Source organism: Haliotis rufescens, unplaced genomic scaffold (genome assembly GCF_023055435.1).
Source record: "Haliotis rufescens isolate VD_foot unplaced genomic scaffold, xgHalRufe1.0.p SCAF_18, whole genome shotgun sequence".
Lineage (NCBI taxonomy): Eukaryota > Metazoa > Mollusca > Gastropoda > Lepetellida > Haliotidae > Haliotis > Haliotis rufescens.
Window position 1 is genome coordinate 19,409,046 of NW_025963868.1, and position 19,811 is coordinate 19,428,856.

The 19,811-nt window shown below is 36.4% G+C and overlaps 1 protein-coding gene across 47 annotated transcripts in view; it reads right to left on the reverse strand.

Moving 5' to 3' along the window:
- LOC124125313 (zonadhesin-like) overlaps positions 1-19,811 on the reverse strand; it is a 345,476-nt gene that overhangs the window by 211,580 nt on the left and 114,085 nt on the right. For 21 of the 47 annotated variants that reach the window (XM_048398317.1, XM_048398346.1, XM_048398316.1 and 18 more), the window contains 35 exons: positions 19,758-19,778; positions 19,423-19,443; positions 18,648-18,668; positions 18,313-18,333; positions 17,150-17,170; positions 16,798-16,818; positions 16,446-16,466; positions 16,111-16,131; positions 14,955-14,975; positions 14,603-14,623; positions 14,252-14,272; positions 13,900-13,920; positions 13,154-13,174; positions 12,383-12,403; positions 12,031-12,051; positions 11,696-11,716; positions 11,361-11,381; positions 10,586-10,606; positions 10,251-10,271; positions 8,698-8,718; positions 8,347-8,367; positions 7,995-8,015; positions 7,660-7,680; positions 6,504-6,524; positions 6,152-6,172; positions 5,801-5,821; positions 5,449-5,469; positions 4,703-4,723; positions 3,932-3,952; positions 3,580-3,600; positions 3,245-3,265; positions 2,910-2,930; positions 1,355-1,375; positions 1,003-1,023; positions 668-688 (listed from right to left, as the gene is read on the reverse strand). In XM_048398317.1, the coding sequence (XP_048254274.1) occupies positions 668-688; positions 1,003-1,023; positions 1,355-1,375; positions 2,910-2,930; positions 3,245-3,265; positions 3,580-3,600; positions 3,932-3,952; positions 4,703-4,723; positions 5,449-5,469; positions 5,801-5,821; positions 6,152-6,172; positions 6,504-6,524; positions 7,660-7,680; positions 7,995-8,015; positions 8,347-8,367; positions 8,698-8,718; positions 10,251-10,271; positions 10,586-10,606; positions 11,361-11,381; positions 11,696-11,716; positions 12,031-12,051; positions 12,383-12,403; positions 13,154-13,174; positions 13,900-13,920; positions 14,252-14,272; positions 14,603-14,623; positions 14,955-14,975; positions 16,111-16,131; positions 16,446-16,466; positions 16,798-16,818; positions 17,150-17,170; positions 18,313-18,333; positions 18,648-18,668; positions 19,423-19,443; positions 19,758-19,778 (735 nt within the window). The remainder of the gene's footprint in view (positions 1-667; positions 689-1,002; positions 1,024-1,354; positions 1,376-2,909; positions 2,931-3,244; positions 3,266-3,579; positions 3,601-3,931; positions 3,953-4,702; positions 4,724-5,448; positions 5,470-5,800; positions 5,822-6,151; positions 6,173-6,503; positions 6,525-7,659; positions 7,681-7,994; positions 8,016-8,346; positions 8,368-8,697; positions 8,719-10,250; positions 10,272-10,585; positions 10,607-11,360; positions 11,382-11,695; positions 11,717-12,030; positions 12,052-12,382; positions 12,404-13,153; positions 13,175-13,899; positions 13,921-14,251; positions 14,273-14,602; positions 14,624-14,954; positions 14,976-16,110; positions 16,132-16,445; positions 16,467-16,797; positions 16,819-17,149; positions 17,171-18,312; positions 18,334-18,647; positions 18,669-19,422; positions 19,444-19,757; positions 19,779-19,811) is intronic. The other 26 variants (XM_048398342.1, XM_048398325.1, XM_048398319.1 and 23 more) reach the window with 21 other exon arrangements.

Here is a 19,811-nt window from a genome sequence, read left to right on the forward strand (position 1 = left end):
TATACACTCGTTGATAAAAGTGGCAAAAATCCTCGGCAAGCCTCAAATTTTTCCACTTTTATCAACTCATGTTGATATATTTGAAATCAAAAGGCACTCGGGTGAGATTCTCTATTTATTATCCAAAACTGGCTCCCACAGGAGATATCACTTGGATTATATCGCTGCAATGAAATTACATCACAATGCTTTGCAGACCATTGTGACGTCACTGGTTACCATGACGTCACAATCAAATGACATCACTAATGGCTCTGCTACTGAAGCTGATAGCAGTACTTTTTACACTGAAGATCCTGCTAATTACTGTCTACAAATTGAAAAAGTTGGAAGAATGAGGTTGGATGATAAATAAAATCTCACCCTCGTGTCTTTTGATATCAAATATATCAACACTCGTTGATAAAAGTGGCAAAAATCCTCGGCAAGCCTCGAAATTTTTCCACTTTTATCAACTCGTGTTGATATATTTGATATCAAAAGGCACTCGGGTGAGATTCTCTATATATATGTAACATTATCGCATTGATTTATATTTTAACGCGGTTGCGACAAGGCAACACATATCTTGATATATGAAAACCTACAACATACAATGAGATGTCACCTAAAACATTTGATCATGTGAGATGTAAATAGAACCTGTCGTATTTACTATTCTACTCACAGTTGGTTTTGGTGTTGGCGTCTAAAAATAAAGAGATTGGGTTGTAATTGATTTCAGTTCTTCGTGCTGACTACAGTAATTCAATCTTATTCAAATCACATCTTAGTTCCCGCTTCCGCTAAACAAAGATCTCAGGACATCCCATTACCAAAAATGGGAAAGTGCGAGAACGACACTATGTAACATTGTCACATTGATTTATATTTTAATGCCATTGCGACAAGGCAAAACATGTATTGATCAATGAAAACCTACAACATACAATGAGATGTCACCTAAAACATTTGATCATGTGAGATCCAAACAGAACCTGTCGTATTTACTATTCTACTCACAGTTGGTTTTGGTGTCGGCGTCTGAAAATAAAAAGATTGGGTTGTAATTGATTTCAGTTCTTCATGCTGACTACAGTAATTCAATCTTATTCAAATCACATCTTAGTTCCCGCTTCCGCTAAACAAAGATCTCAGGACATCCCCTTACCAATAATGGGAAAGTGCGAGAACGACACTATGACAATAGAGTATATATGTAACATTGTCACATTGATTTATATTTTAACGCTGTTGCGACAAGGCAACAAATATATTGATCAATGAAAACCTACACCATACAATGAGATGTCACCTAAAATATTTGATCATGTGAGATGCAAATAGAACCTGTCGTAATTACTATTCTACTCACAGTTGGTTTTGGTGTCGGCGTCTAAAAATAAAGATATTGGGTTGTAATTGATTTCAGTTCTTCGTGCTGACTACAGTAATTCAATCTGATTCAAATCACATCTTACTTCCTGCTTCCGCTAAACAAAGATCTCAGGACATCCCATTACCAATAATGGGAAAGTGCGAGAACGACACTATGACAATAGAGTTTATCATCCAAAACTGGCTCCCACAGGAGATATCGCTTGGATTAGATCAAGCGATATCTACACTGTAGATATCGCTGCAATGAAATTACATCACAATGCTTTGCAGACCATTGTGACGTCACTGGTTACCATGACATCACAATCAAATGACATCACTAATGGCTCTGCTACTGAAGCTGATAGCAGTACTTTTTACACTGAAGACCCTGCTAATTACTGTCTACAAATTGAAAAAGTTGGAAGAATGAGGTTGGATGATGAATAAAATCTCACCCTCGTGTCTTTTGATATCAAATATATCAACACTCGTTGATATAAGTGGCAAAAATCCTCGGCAAGCCTCGGAATTTTTCCACTTTTATCAACTCGTGTTGATATATTTGATATCAAAAGGCACTCGGGTGAGATTCTCCAATTATCATCCAAAACTGGCTCCCACAGGAGATATCACTTGGATTATATCGCTGCAATGAAATTACATCACAATGCTTTGCAGACCATTGTGACGTCACTGGTTACCATGACGTCACAATCAAATGACATCACTAATGGCTCTGCTACTGAAGCTGATAGCAGTACTTTTTACACTGAAGACCCTGCTAATTACTGTCTACAAATTGAAAAAGTTGGAAGAATGAGGTTGGATGATGAATAAAATCTCACCCTCGTGTCTTTTGATATCAAATATATCAACACTCGTTGATAAAAGTGGCAAAAATCCTCGGCAAGCCTCGGAATTTTTCCACTTTTAGCAACTCGTGTTGATATATTTGATATCAAAAGGCACTCGGGTGAGATTCTCCAATTATCATCCAAAACTGGCTCCCACAGGAGATATCACTTGGATTATATCGCTGCAATGAAATTACATCACAATGCTTTGCAGACCATTGTGACGTCACTGGTTACCATGACATCACAATCAAATGACATCACTAATGGCTCTGCTACTGAAGCTGATAGCAGTACTTTTTACACTGAAGACCCTGCTAATTACTGTCTACAAATTGAAAAAGTTGGAAGAATGAGGTTGGATGATGAATAAAATCTCACCCTCGTGTCTTTTGATATCAAATATATCAACACTCGTTGAAAAAAGTGGCAAAAATCCTCGGCAAGCCTCGGAATTTTTCCACTTTTAGCAACTCGTGTTGATATATTTGATATCAAAAGGCACTCGGGTGAGATTCTCTCTATATATATATATATGTAACATTATCGCATTGATTTATATTTTAACGCGGTTGCGACAAGGCAACACATATCTTGATATATGAAAACCTACAACATACAATGAGATGTCACCTAAAACATTTGATCATGTGAGATGCAAATAGAACCTGTCGTATTTACTATTCTACTCACAGTTGGTTTTGGTGTCGGCGTCTAAAAATAAAGAAATTTGGTTGTAATTGATTTCAGTTCTTCGTGCTGACTACAGTAATTCAATCTTATTCAAATCACATCTTAGTTCCCGCTTCCGCTAAACAAAGATCTCAGGACATCCCATTACCAATAATGGGAAAGTGCAAGAACGACACCATGTAACATTGTCACATTGATTTATATTTTAATACCATTGCGATAAGGCAAAACATGTATTGATATATGAAAACCTACAACATACAATGAGATGTCACCTAAAACATTTGATCATGTGAGATGCAAATAGAACCTGTTGTATTTACTATTCTACTCACAGTTGGTTTTGGTGTCGGCGTCTGAAAATAAAGAGATTGGGTTGTAATTGATTTCAGTTCTTCGTGCTGACTACAGTAATTCAATCTTATTCAAATCACATCTTAGTTCCTGCTTCCGCTAAACAAAGATCTCAGGACATCCCATTACCAATAATGGGAAAGTGCGAGAACGACACTATGTAACATTGTCACATTGATTTATATTTTAATGCCATTGCGACAAGGCAAAACATGTATTGATCAATGAAAACCTACAACATACAATGAGATGTCACCTAAAACATTTGATCATGTGAGATGTAAATAGAACCTGTCGTATTTACTATTCTACTCACAGTTGGTTTTGGTGTCGGCTTCTGAAAATAAAAAGATTGGGTTGTAATTGATTTCAGTTCTTCGTGCTGACTACAGTAATTCAATCTTATTCAAATCACATCTTAGTTCCCGCTTCCGCTAAACAAAGATCTCAGGACATCCCATTACCAATAATGGGAAAGTGCGAGAACGACACTATGACAATAGAGTATATATGTAACATTGTCACATTGATTTATATTTTAACGCTGTTGCGACAGGGCAACAAATATATTGATATATGAAAACCTACAGCATACAATGAGATGTCACCTAAAACATTTGATCATGTGAGATGTAAATAGAACCTGTCGTATTTACTATTCTACTCACAGTTGGTTTTGGTGTCGGCGTCTGAAAATAAAAAGATTGGGTTGTAATTGATTTCAGTTCTTCATGCTGACTACAGTAATTCAATCTTATTCAAATCACATCTTAGTTCCCGCTTCCGCTAAACAAAGATCTCAAGACATCCCATTACCAATAATGGGAAAGTGCGAGAACGACACTATGACAATAGAGTTTATCATCCAAAACTGGCTCCCACAGGAGATATCGCTTGGATTAGATCAAGCGATATCTACACTGTAGCTATCGCTGCAATGAAATTACATCACAATGCTTTGCTGACCATTGTGACGTCACTGGTTACCATGACGTCACAATCAAATGACATCACTAATGGCTCTGCTACTGAAGCTGATAGCAGTACTTTTTACACTGAAGATCCTGCTAATTACTGTCTACAAATTGAAAAAGTTGGAAGAATGAGGTTGGATGATAAATAAAATCTCACCCTCGTGTCTTTTGATATCAAATATATCAACACTCGTTGATAAAAGTGGCAAAAATCCTCGGCAAGCCTCGAAATTTTTCCACTTTTAGCAACTCGTGTTGATATATTTGATATCAAAAGGCACTCGGGTGAGATTCTCTATATATATATATGTAACATTATCGCATTGATTTATATTTTAACGAGGTTGTGACAAGGCAACACATATGTTGATCAATGAAAACCTACAACATACAATGAGATGTCACCTAAAACATTTGATCATGTGAGATGCAAATAGAACCTGTCGTATTTACTATTCTACTCACAGTTGGTTTTGGTGTCGGCGTCTAAAAATAAAGAAATTTGGTTGTAATTGATTTCAGTTCTTCGTGCTGACTACAGTAATTCAATCTTATTCAAATCACATCTTAGTTACTGCTTCCGCTAAACAAAGATCTCAAGACATACCATTACCAATAATGGGAAAGTGAGAGTACGATACTATGACAATAGAGTTTATCATCCAAAACTGGCTCCCACAGGAGATATCGCTTGGATTATATCGCTGCAATGAAATTACATCACAATGCTTTGCAGACCATTGTGACGTCACTGGTTACCATGACATCACAATCAAATGACATCACTATTGGCTCTGCTACTGAAGCTGATAGCAGTACTTTTTACACTGAAGATCCTGCTAATTACTGTCTACAAATTGAAAAAGTTGGAAGAATGAAGTTGGATGATCAATAAAATCTCACCCTCGTGTCTTTTGATATCAAACATATCAACACTCGTTGATAAAAGTGGCAAAAATCCTCGGCAAGCCTCGGAATTTTTCCACTTTTAGCAACTCGTGTTGACATATTTGATATCAAAAGGCACTCGGGTGAGATTCTCTCTATATATATATGTAACATTATCGCATTGATTTATATTTTAACGCGGTTGTGACAAGGCAACACATATGTTGATATATGAAAACCTACAACATACAATGAGATGTCACCTAAAACATTTGATCATGTGAGATGCAAATAGAACCTGTCGTATTTACTATTCTACTCACAGTTGGTTTTGGTGTCGGCGTCTGAAAATAAAGATATTGGGTTGTAATTGATTTCAGTTCTTCGTGCTGACTACAGTAATTCAATCTTATTCAAATCACATCTTAATTCCCGCTTCCACTACACAAAGATCTCAGGACATCCCATTACCAATAATGGGAAAGTGCGAGAACGATACTATGACAATAGAGTTTATATGTAACATTGTGGCATTGATTTATATTTTAACGCGGTTGCGACAAGGCAACACAGATATTGATGTATGAAAACCTACAACATACAATGAGATGTCACCTAAAACATTTGATCATGTGAGATGCAAATAGAACCTGTCGTATTTACTATTCTACTCACAGTTGGTTTTGGTGTCGGCGTCTGAAAATAAAGATATTGGGTTGTAATTGATTTCAGTTCTTCGTGCTAACTACAGTAAATCAATCTTATTCAAATCACATCTTAGTTCCCGCTTCCACTACACAAAGATCTCAGGACATCCCATTACCAATAATGGGAAAGTGCGAGAACGACACTATGACAGTAGAGTATATATGGAACATTGTGGCTCGATTTATATTTTAACGCGGTTGCGAAAAGGCAACACATATATTGTTATATGAAAACCTACAACATACAATGAGATGTCACCTAAAACATTTGATCATGTGAGATGTAAATAGAACCTATCGTATTTACTATTCTACTCACAGTTGGTTTTGGTGTCGGCGTCTGAAAATAAAGAGATTGGGTTGTAATTGATTTCAGTTCTTCATGCTGACTACAGTAATTCAATCTTATTCAAATCACATCTTAGTTCCCGCTTTCACTACACAAAGATCTCAGGACATCCCATTACCAATAATGGGAAAGTGCGAGAACGATACTATGACAATAGAGTTTATATGTAACATTGTGGCATTGATTTATATTTTAACGCGGTTGCGACAAGGCAACACAGATATTGATATATGAAAACCTACAACATACAATGAGATGTCACCTAAAACATTTGATCATGTGAGATGTAAATAGAACCTGTCATATTTACTATTCTACTCACAGTTGGTTTTGGTGTCGGCGTCTGAAAATAAAGAGATTGGGTTGTAATTGATTTCAGTTCTTCATGCTGACTACAGTAATTCAATCTTATTCAAATCACATCTTAGTTCCTGCTTCCGCTAAACAAAGATCTCAGGACATCCCATTACCAATAATGGGAAAGTGCGAGAACGATACTATGACAATAGAGTTTATCATCCAAAATTGGCTCCCACAGGAGATATCGCTTGGAATAGATCAAGCGATATCTACACTGTAGATATCGCTGCAATGAAATTACATCACAATGCTTTGCAGACCATTGTGACGTCACTGGTTACCATGACGTCACAATCAAATGACATCACTAATGGCTCTGCTAATGAAGCTGATAGCAGTACTTTTTACACTGAAGATCCTGCTAATTACTGTCTACAAATTGAAAAAGTTGGAAGAATGAGGTTGGATGATAAATAAAATCTCACCCTCGTGTCTTTTGATATCAAATATATATACACTCGTTGATAAAAGTGGCAAAAATCCTCGGCAAGCCTCAAATTTTTCCACTTTTATCAACTCATGTTGATATATTTGAAATCAAAAGGCACTCGGGTGAGATTCTCTATTTATTATCCAAAACTGGCTCCCACAGGAGATATCACTTGGATTATATCGCTGCAATGAAATTACATCACAATGCTTTGCAGACCATTGTGACGTCACTGGTTACCATGACGTCACAATCAAATGACATCACTAATGGCTCTGCTACTGAAGCTGATAGCAGTACTTTTTACACTGAAGATCCTGCTAATTACTGTCTACAAATTGAAAAAGTTGGAAGAATGAGGTTGGATGATAAATAAAATCTCACCCTCGTGTCTTTTGATATCAAATATATCAACACTCGTTGATAAAAGTGGCAAAAATCCTCGGCAAGCCTCGAAATTTTTCCACTTTTATCAACTCGTGTTGATATATTTGATATCAAAAGGCACTCGGGTGAGATTCTCTATATATATGTAACATTATCGCATTGATTTATATTTTAACGCGGTTGCGACAAGGCAACACATATCTTGATATATGAAAACCTACAACATACAATGAGATGTCACCTAAAACATTTGATCATGTGAGATGTAAATAGAACCTGTCGTATTTACTATTCTACTCACAGTTGGTTTTGGTGTTGGCGTCTAAAAATAAAGAGATTGGGTTGTAATTGATTTCAGTTCTTCGTGCTGACTACAGTAATTCAATCTTATTCAAATCACATCTTAGTTCCCGCTTCCGCTAAACAAAGATCTCAGGACATCCCATTACCAAAAATGGGAAAGTGCGAGAACGACACTATGTAACATTGTCACATTGATTTATATTTTAATGCCATTGCGACAAGGCAAAACATGTATTGATCAATGAAAACCTACAACATACAATGAGATGTCACCTAAAACATTTGATCATGTGAGATCCAAACAGAACCTGTCGTATTTACTATTCTACTCACAGTTGGTTTTGGTGTCGGCTTCTGAAAATAAAGAGATTGGGTTGTAATTGATTTCAGTTCTTCGTGCTGACTACAGTAATTCAATCTTATTCAAATCACATCTTAGTTCCTGCTTCCGCTAAACAAAGATCTCAGGACATCCCATTACCAATAATGGGAAAGTGCGAGAACGACACTATGACAATAGAGTATATATGTAACATTGTCACATTGATTTATATTTTAACGCTGTTGCGACAGGGCAACAAATATATTGATATATGAAAACCTACAGCATACAATGAGATGTCACCTAAAACATTTGATCATGTGAGATGTAAATAGAACCTGTCGTATTTACTATTCTACTCACAGTTGGTTTTGGTGTCGGCGTCTGAAAATAAAAAGATTGGGTTGTAATTGATTTCAGTTCTTCATGCTGACTACAGTAATTCAATCTTATTCAAATCACATCTTAGTTCCCGCTTCCGCTAAACAAAGATCTCAGACATCCCCTTACCAATAATGGGAAAGTGCGAGAACGACACTATGACAATAGAGTATATATGTAACATTGTCACATTGATTTATATTTTAACGCTGTTGCGACAAGGCAACAAATATATTGATCAATGAAAACCTACACCATACAATGAGATGTCACCTAAAACATTTGATCATGTGAGATGCAAATAGAACCTGTCGTAATTACTATTCTACTCACAGTTGGTTTTGGTGTCGGCGTCTAAAAATAAAGATATTGGGTTGTAATTGATTTCAGTTCTTCGTGCTGACTACAGTAATTCAATCTGATTCAAATCACATCTTACTTCCTGCTTCCGCTAAACAAAGATCTCAGGACATCCCATTACCAATAATGGGAAAGTGCGAGAACGACACTATGACAATAGAGTTTATCATCCAAAACTGGCTCCCACAGGAGATATCGCTTGGATTAGATCAAGCGATATCTACACTGTAGATATCGCTGCAATGAAATTACATCACAATGCTTTGCAGACCATTGTGACGTCACTGGTTACCATGACATCACAATCAAATGACATCACTAATGGCTCTGCTACTGAAGCTGATAGCAGTACTTTTTACACTGAAGACCCTGCTAATTACTGTCTACAAATTGAAAAAGTTGGAAGAATGAGGTTGGATGATGAATAAAATCTCACCCTCGTGTCTTTTGATATCAAATATATCAACACTCGTTGATATAAGTGGCAAAAATCCTCGGCAAGCCTCGGAATTTTTCCACTTTTATCAACTCGTGTTGATATATTTGATATCAAAAGGCACTCGGGTGAGATTCTCCAATTATCATCCAAAACTGGCTCCCACAGGAGATATCACTTGGATTATATCGCTGCAATGAAATTACATCACAATGCTTTGCAGACCATTGTGACGTCACTGGTTACCATGACATCACAATCAAATGACATCACTAATGGCTCTGCTACTGAAGCTGATAGCAGTACTTTTTACACTGAAGACCCTGCTAATTACTGTCTACAAATTGAAAAAGTTGGAAGAATGAGGTTGGATGATGAATAAAATCTCACCCTCGTGTCTTTTGATATCAAATATATCAACACTCGTTGATAAAAGTGGCAAAAATCCTCGGCAAGCCTCGGAATTTTTCCACTTTTATCAACTCGTGTTGATATATTTGATATCAAAAGGCACTCGGGTGAGATTCTCCAATTATCATCCAAAACTGGCTCCCACAGGAGATATCACTTGGATTATATCGCTGCAATGAAATTACATCACAATGCTTTGCAGACCATTGTGACGTCACTGGTTACCATGACGTCACAATCAAATGACATCACTAATGGCTCTGCTACTGAAGCTGATAGCAGTACTTTTTACACTGAAGACCCTGCTAATTACTGTCTACAAATTGAAAAAGTTGGAAGAATGATGTTGAATGATAAATAAAATCTCCCCCTCGTGTCTTTTGATATCAAATATATCAACACTCGTTGATAAAAGTGGCAAAAATCCTCGGCAAGCCTCGAAATTTTTCCACTTTTAGCAACTCGTGTTGATATATTTGATATCAAAAGGCACTCGGGTGAGATTCTCTATATATATATATATGTAACATTATCGCATTGATTTATATTTTAACGCGGTTGCGACAAGGCAACACATATACTGATAAATGAAAACTTACAACATACAATGAGATGTCACCTAAAACATTTGATCATGTGAGATGCAAATAGAACCTGTCGTATTTACTATTCTACTCACAGTTGGTTTTGGTGTCGGCGTCTAAAAATAAAGAGATTGGGTTGTAATTGATTTCAGTTCTTCTTGCTGACTACAGTAATTCAATCTTATTCAAATCACATCTTAGTTCCCGCTTCCGCTAAACAAAGATCTCAGGACATCCCATTACCAATAATGGGAAAGTGCAAGAACGACACCATGTAACATTGTCACATTGATTTATATTTTAATGCCATTGCGACAAGGCAAAACATGTATTGATATATGAAAACCTACAACATACAATGAGATGTCACCTAAAACATTTGATCATGTGAGATGCAAATAGAACCTGTTGTATTTACTATTCTACTCACAGTTGGTTTTGGTGTCGGCGTCTGAAAATAAAGAGATTGGGTTGTAATTGATTTCAGTTCTTCGTGCTGACTACAGTAATTCAATCTTATTCAAATCACATCTTAGTTCCTGCTTCCGCTAAACAAAGATCTCAGGACATCCCATTACCAATAATTGGAAAGTGCGAGAACGACACTATGACAATAGAGTTTATCATCCAAAACTGGCTCCCACAGGAGATATCGCTTGGATTAAATCAAGCGATATCTACACTGTAGCTATCGCTGCAATGAAATTACATCACAATGCTTTGCAGACCATTGTGACGTCACTGGTTACCATGACGTCACAATCAAATGACATCACTAATGGCTCTGCTACTGAAGCTGATAGCAGTACTTTTTACACTGGAGACCCTGCTAATTACTGTCTACAAATTGAAAAAGTTGGAAGAATGAGGTTGGATGATGAATAAAATCTCACCCTCGTGTCTTTTGATATCAAATATATCAACACTCGTTGAAAAAAGTGGCAAAAATCCTCGGCAAGCCTCGGAATTTTTCCACTTTTATCAACTCGTGTTGATATATTTGATATCAAAAGGCACTCGGGTGAGATTCTCTATATATATATATATATGTAACATTATCGCATTGATTTATATTTTAACGCGGTTGCGACAAGGCAACACATATCTTGATATATGAAAACCTACAACATACAATGAGATGTCACCTAAAACATTTGATCATGTGAGATGCAAATAGAACCTGTCGTATTTACTATTCTACTCACAGTTGGTTTTGGTGTCGGCGTCTAAAAATAAAGAAATTTGGTTGTAATTGATTTCAGTTCTTCGTGCTGACTACAGTAATTCAATCTTATTCAAATCACATCTTAGTTCCCGCTTCCGCTAAACAAAGATCTCAGGACATCCCATTACCAATAATGGGAAAGTGCAAGAACGACACCATGTAACATTGTCACATTGATTTATATTTTAATACCATTGCGATAAGGCAAAACATGTATTGATATATGAAAACCTACAACATACAATGAGATGTCACCTAAAACATTTGATCATGTGAGATGCAAATAGAACCTGTTGTATTTACTATTCTGCTCACAGTTGGTTTTGGTGTCGGCGTCTGAAAATAAAGAGATTGGGTTGTAATTGATTTCAGTTCTTCGTGCTGACTACAGTAATTCAATCTTATTCAAATCACATCTTAGTTCCTGCTTCCGCTAAACAAAGATCTCAGGACATCCCATTACCAATAATGGGAAAGTGCGAGAACGACACTATGTAACATTGTCACATTGATTTATATTTTAATGCCATTGCGACAAGGCAAAACATGTATTGATCAATGAAAACCTACAACATACAATGAGATGTCACCTAAAACATTTGATCATGTGAGATGTAAATAGAACCTGTCGTATTTACTATTCTACTCACAGTTGGTTTTGGTGTCGGCTTCTGAAAATAAAAAGATTGGGTTGTAATTGATTTCAGTTCTTCATGCTGACTACAGTAATTCAATCTTATTCAAATCACATCTTAGTTCCCGCTTCCGCTAAACAAAGATCTCAGGACATCCCATTACCAATAATGGGAAAGTGCGAGAACGACACTATGACAATAGAGTATATATGTAACATTGTCACATTGATTTATATTTTAACGCTGTTGCGACAGGGCAACAAATATATTGATATATGAAAACCTACAGCATACAATGAGATGTCACCTAAAACATTTGATCATGTGAGATGTAAATAGAACCTGTCGTATTTACTATTCTACTCACAGTTGGTTTTGGTGTCGGCGTCTGAAAATAAAAAGATTGGGTTGTAATTGATTTCAGTTCTTCATGCTGACTACAGTAATTCAATCTTATTCAAATCACATCTTAGTTCCCGCTTCCGCTAAACAAAGATCTCAAGACATCCCATTACCAATAATGGGAAAGTGCGAGAACGACACTATGACAATAGAGTTTATCATCCAAAACTGGCTCCCACAGGAGATATCGCTTGGATTAGATCAAGCGATATCTACACTGTAGCTATCGCTGCAATGAAATTACATCACAATGCTTTGCAGACCATTGTGACGTCACTGGTTACCATGACGTCACAATCAAATGACATCACTAATGGCTCTGCTACTGAAGCTGATAGCAGTACTTTTTACACTGAAGATCCTGCTAATTACTGTCTACAAATTGAAAAAGTTGGAAGAATGAGGTTGGATGATAAATAAAATCTCACCCTCGTGTCTTTTGATATCAAATATATCAACACTCGTTGATAAAAGTGGCAAAAATCCTCGGCAAGCCTCGAAATTTTTCCACTTTTAGCAACTCGTGTTGATATATTTGATATCAAAAGGCACTCGGGTGAGATTCTCTATATATATATATGTAACATTATCGCATTGATTTATATTTTAACGAGGTTGTGACAAGGCAACACATATGTTGATCAATGAAAACCTACAACATACAATGAGATGTCACCTAAAACATTTGATCATGTGAGATGCAAATAGAACCTGTCGTATTTACTATTCTACTCACAGTTGGTTTTGGTGTCGGCGTCTAAAAATAAAGAAATTTGGTTGTAATTGATTTCAGTTCTTCGTGCTGACTACAGTAATTCAATCTTATTCAAATCACATCTTAGTTCCTGCTTCCGCTAAACAAAGATCTCAAGACATACCATTACCAATAATGGGAAAGTGAGAGTACGATACTATGACAATAGAGTTTATCATCCAAAACTGGCTCCCACAGGAGATATCGCTTGGATTATATCGCTGCAATGAAATTACATCACAATGCTTTGCAGACCATTGTGACGTCACTGGTTACCATGACATCACAATCAAATGACATCACTATTGGCTCTGCTACTGAAGCTGATAGCAGTACTTTTTACACTGAAGATCCTGCTAATTACTGTCTACAAATTGAAAAAGTTGGAAGAATGAAGTTGGATGATCAATAAAATCTCACCCTCGTGTCTTTTGATATCAAACATATCAACACTCGTTGATAAAAGTGGCAAAAATCCTCGGCAAGCCTCGGAATTTTTCCACTTTTAGCAACTCGTGTTGATATATTTGATATCAAAAGGCACTCGGGTGAGATTCTCTCTATATATATATGTAACATTATCGCATTGATTTATATTTTAACGCGGTTGTGACAAGGCAACACATATGTTGATATATGAAAACCTACAACATACAATGAGATGTCACCTAAAACATTTGATCATGTGAGATGCAAATAGAACCTGTCGTATTTACTATTCTACTCACAGTTGGTTTTGGTGTCGGCGTCTGAAAATAAAGATATTGGGTTGTAATTGATTTCAGTTCTTCGTGCTGACTACAGTAATTCAATCTTATTCAAATCACATCTTAATTCCCGCTTCCACTACACAAAGATCTCAGGACATCCCATTACCAATAATGGGAAAGTGCGAGAACGATACTATGACAATAGAGTTTATATGTAACATTGTGGCATTGATTTATATTTTAACGCAGTTGCGACAAGGCAACACAGATATTGATATATGAAAACCTACAACATACAATGAGATGTCACCTAAAACATTTGATCATGTGAGATGCAAATAGAACCTGTCGTATTTACTATTCTACTCACAGTTGGTTTTGGTGTCGGCGTCTGAAAATAAAGATATTGGGTTGTAATTGATTTCAGTTCTTCGTGCTAACTACAGTAATTCAATCTTATTCAAATCACATCTTAGTTCCCGCTTCCACTACACAAAGATCTCAGGACATCCCATTACCAATAATGGGAAAGTGCGAGAACGACACTATGACAGTAGAGTATATATGGAACATTGTGGCTCGATTTATATTTTAACGCGGTTGCGAAAAGGCAACACATATATTGTTATATGAAAACCTACAACATACAATGAGATGTCACCTAAAACATTTGATCATGTGAGATGTAAATAGAACCTATCGTATTTACTATTCTACTCACAGTTGGTTTTGGTGTCGGCGTCTGAAAATAAAGAGATTGGGTTGTAATTGATTTCAGTTCTTCATGCTGACTACAGTAATTCAATCTTATTCAAATCACATCTTAGTTCCCGCTTCCACTACACAAAGATCTCAGGACATCCCATTACCAATAATGGGAAAGTGCGAGAACGATACTATGACAATAGAGTTTATATGTAACATTGTGGCATTGATTTATATTTTAACGCGGTTGCGACAAGGCAACACAGATATTGATATATGAAAACCTACAACATACAATGAGATGTCACCTAAAACATTTGATCATGTGAGATGTAAATAGAACCTGTCATATTTACTATTCTACTCACAGTTGGTTTTGGTGTCGGCGTCTGAAAATAAAGAGATTGGGTTGTAATTGATTTCAGTTCTTCATGCTGACTACAGTAATTCAATCTTATTCAAATCACATCTTAGTTCCTGCTTCCGCTAAACAAAGATCTCAGGACATCCCATTACCAATAATGGGAAAGTGCGAGAACGATACTATGACAATAGAGTTTATCATCCAAAATTGGCTCCCACAGGAGATATCGCTTGGAATAGATCAAGCGATATCTACACTGTAGATATCGCTGCAATGAAATTACATCACAATGCTTTGCAGACCATTGTGACGTCACTGGTTACCATGACGTCACAATCAAATGACATCACTAATGGCTCTGCTAATGAAGCTGATAGCAGTACTTTTTACACTGAAGATCCTGCTAATTACTGTCTACAAATTGAAAAAGTTGGAAGAATGAGGTTGGATGATAAATAAAATCTCACCCTCGTGTCTTTTGATATCAAATATATATACACTCGTTGATAAAAGTGGCAAAAATCCTCGGCAAGCCTCAAATTTTTCCACTTTTATCAACTCATGTTGATATATTTGAAATCAAAAGGCACTCGGGTGAGATTCTCTATTTATTATCCAAAACTGGCTCCCACAGGAGATATCACTTGGATTATATCGCTGCAATGAAATTACATCACAATGCTTTGCAGACCATTGTGACGTCACTGGTTACCATGACGTCACAATCAAATGACATCACTAATGGCTCTGCTACTGAAGCTGATAGCAGTACTTTTTACACTGAAGATCCTGCTAATTACTGTCTACAAATTGAAAAAGTTGGAAGAATGAGGTTGGATGATAAATAAAATCTCACCCTCGTGTCTTTTGATATCAAATATATCAACACTCGTTGATAAAAGTGGCAAAAATCCTCGGCAAGCCTCGAAATTTTTCCACTTTTATCAACTCGTGTTGATATATTTGATATCAAAAGGCACTCGGGTGAGATTCTCTATATATATGTAACATTATCGCATTGATTTATATTTTAACGCGGTTGCGACAAGGCAACACATATCTTGATATATGAAAACCTACAACATACAATGAGATGTCACCTAAAACATTTGATCATGTGAGATGTAAATAGAACCTGTCGTATTTACTATTCTACTCACAGTTGGTTTTGGTGTTGGCGTCTAAAAATAAAGAGATTGGGTTGTAATTGATTTCAGTTCTTCGTGCTGACTACAGTAATTCAATCTTATTCAAATCACATCTTAGTTCCCGCTTCCGCTAAACAAAGATCTCAGGACATCCCATTACCAAAAATGGGAAAGTGCGAGAACGACACTATGTAACATTGTCACATTGATTTATATTTTAATGCCATTGCGACAAGGCAAAACATGTATTGATCAATGAAAACCTACAACATACAATGAGATGTCACCTAAAACATTTGATCATGTGAGATCCAAACAGAACCTGTCGTATTTACTATTCTACTCACAGTTGGTTTTGGTGTCGGCTTCTGAAAATAAAAAGATTGGGTTGTAATTGATTTCAGTTCTTCGTGCTGACTACAGTAATTCAATCTTATTCAAATCACATCTTAGTTCCTGCTTCCGCTAAACAAAGATCTCAGGACATCCCATTACCAATAATGGGAAAGTGCGAGAACGACACTATGACAATAGAGTATATATGTAACATTGTCACATTGATTTATATTTTAACGCTGTTGCGACAGGGCAACAAATATATTGATATATGAAAACCTACAGCATACAATGAGATGTCACCTAAAACATTTGATCATGTGAGATGTAAATAGAACCTGTCGTATTTACTATTCTACTCACAGTTGGTTTTGGTGTCGGCGTCTGAAAATAAAAAGATTGGGTTGTAATTGATTTCAGTTCTTCATGCTGACTACAGTAATTCAATCTTATTCAAATCACATCTTAGTTCCCGCTTCCGCTAAACAAAGATCTCAGGACATCCCCTTACCAATAATGGGAAAGTGCGAGAACGACACTATGACAATAGAGTATATATGTAACATTGTCACATTGATTTATATTTTAACGCTGTTGCGACAAGGCAACAAATATATTGATCAATGAAAACCTACACCATACAATGAGATGTCACCTAAAACATTTGATCATGTGAGATGCAAATAGAACCTGTCGTAATTACTATTCTACTCACAGTTGGTTTTGGTGTCGGCGTCTGAAAATAAAGAGATTGGGTTGTAATTGATTTCAGTTCTTCGTGCTGACTACAGTAATTCAATCTGATTCAAATCACATCTTACTTCCTGCTTCCGCTAAAGAAAGATCTCAGGACATCCCATTACCAATAATGGGAAAGTGCGAGAACGACACTATGACAATAGAGTTTATCATCCAAAACTGGCTCCCACAGGAGATATCGCTTGGATTAGATCAAGCGATATCTACACTGTAGATATCGCTGCAATGAAATTACATCACAATGCTTTGCAGACCATTGTGACGTCACTGGTTACCATGACATCACAATCAAATGACATCACTAATGGCTCTGCTACTGAAGCTGATAGCAGTACTTTTTACACTGAAGACCCTGCTAATTACTGTCTACAAATTGAAAAAGTTGGAAGAATGAGGTTGGATGATGAATAAAATCTCACCCTCGTGTCTTTTGATATCAAATATATCAACACTCGTTGATAAAAGTGGCAAAAATCCTCGGCAAGCCTCGGAATTTTTCCACTTTTAGCAACTCGTGTTGATATATTTGATATCAAAAGGCACTCGGGTGAGATTCTCCAATTATCATCCAAAACTGGCTCCCACAGGAGATATCACTTGGATTATATCGCTGCAATGAAATTACATCACAATGCTTTGCAGACCATTGTGACGTCACTGGTTACCATGACGTCACAATCAAATGACATCACTAATGGCTCTGCTACTGAAGCTGATAGCAGTACTTTTTACACTGAAGACCCTGCTAATTACTGTCTACAAATTGAAAAAGTTGGAAGAATGATGTTGGATGATAAATAAAATCTCCCCCTCGTGTCTTTTGATATCAAATATATCAACACTCGTTGATAAAAGTGGCAAAAATCCTCGGCAAGCCTCGAAATTTTTCCACTTTTAGCAACTCGTGTTGATATATTTGATATCAAAAGGCACTCGGGTGAGATTCTCTATATATATATATATGTAACATTATCGCATTGATTTATATTTTAACGCGGTTGTGACAAGGCAACACATATACTGATAAATGAAAACTTACAACATACAATGAGATGTCACCTAAAACATTTGATCATGTGAGATGCAAATAGAACCTGTCGTATTTACTATTCTACTCACAGTTGGTTTTGGTGTCGGCGTCTGAAAATAAAGAGATTGGGTTGTAATTGATTTCAGTTCTTCGTGCTGACTACAGTAATTCAATCTTATTCAAATCACATCTTAGTTCCCGCTTCCGCTAAACAAAGATCTCAGGACATCCCATTACCAATAATGGGAAAGTGCAAGAACGACACCATGTAACATTGTCACATTGATTTATATTTTAATGCCATTGCGACAAGGCAAAACATGTATTGATATATGAAAACCTACAACATACAATGAGATGTCACCTAAAACATTTGATCATGTGAGATGCAAATAGAACCTGTTGTATTTACTATTCTACTCACAGTTGGTTTTGGTGTCGGCGTCTGAAAATAAAGAGATTGGGTTGTAATTGATTTCAGTTCTTCGTGCTGACTACAGTAATTCAATCTTATTCAAATCACATCTTAGTTCCTGCTTCCGCTAAACAAAGATCTCAGGACATCCCATTACCAATAATGGGAAAGTGCGAGAACGACACTATGACAATAGAGTTTATCATCCAAAACTGGCTCCCACAGGAGATATCGCTTGGATTAAATCAAGCGATATCTACACTGTAGCTATCGCTGCAATGAAATTACATCACAATGCTTTGCAGACCATTGTGACGTCACTGGTTACCATGACGTCACAATCAAATGACATCACTAATGGCTCTGCTACTGAAGCTGATAGCAGTACTTTTTACACTGGAGACCCTGCTAATTACTGTCTACAAATTGAAAAAGTTGGAAGAATGAGGTTGGATGATGAATAAAATCTCACCCTCGTGTCTTTTGATATCAAATATATCAACACTCGTTGATAAAAGTGGCAAAAATCCTCGGCAAGCCTCGGAATTTTTCCACTTTTATCAACTCGTGTTGATATATTTGATATCAAAAGGCACTCGGGTGAGATTCTCTCTATATATATATATATGTAACATTATCACATTGATTTATATTTTAACGCGGTTGCGACAAGGCAACACATATCTTGATATATGAAAACCTACAACATACAATGAGATGTCACCTAAAACATTTGATCATGTGAGATGCAAATAGAACCTGTCGTATTTACTATTCTACTCACAGTTGGTTTTGGTGTCGGCGTCTAAAAATAAAGAAATTTGGTTGTAATTGATTTCAGTTCTTCGTGCTGACTACAGTAATTCAATCTTATTCAAATCACATCTTAGTTCCCGCTTCCGCTAAACAAAGATCTCAGGACATCCCATTACCAATAATGGGAAAGTGCAAGAACGACACCATGTAACATTGTCACATTGATTTATATTTTAATACCATTGCGATAAGGCAAAACATGTATTGATATATGAAAACCTACAACATACAATGAGATGTCACCTAAAACATTTGATCATGTGAGATGCAAATAGAACCTGTTGTATTTACTATTCTACTCACAGTTGGTTTTGGTGTCGGCGTCTGAAAATAAAGAGATTGGGTTGTAATTGATTT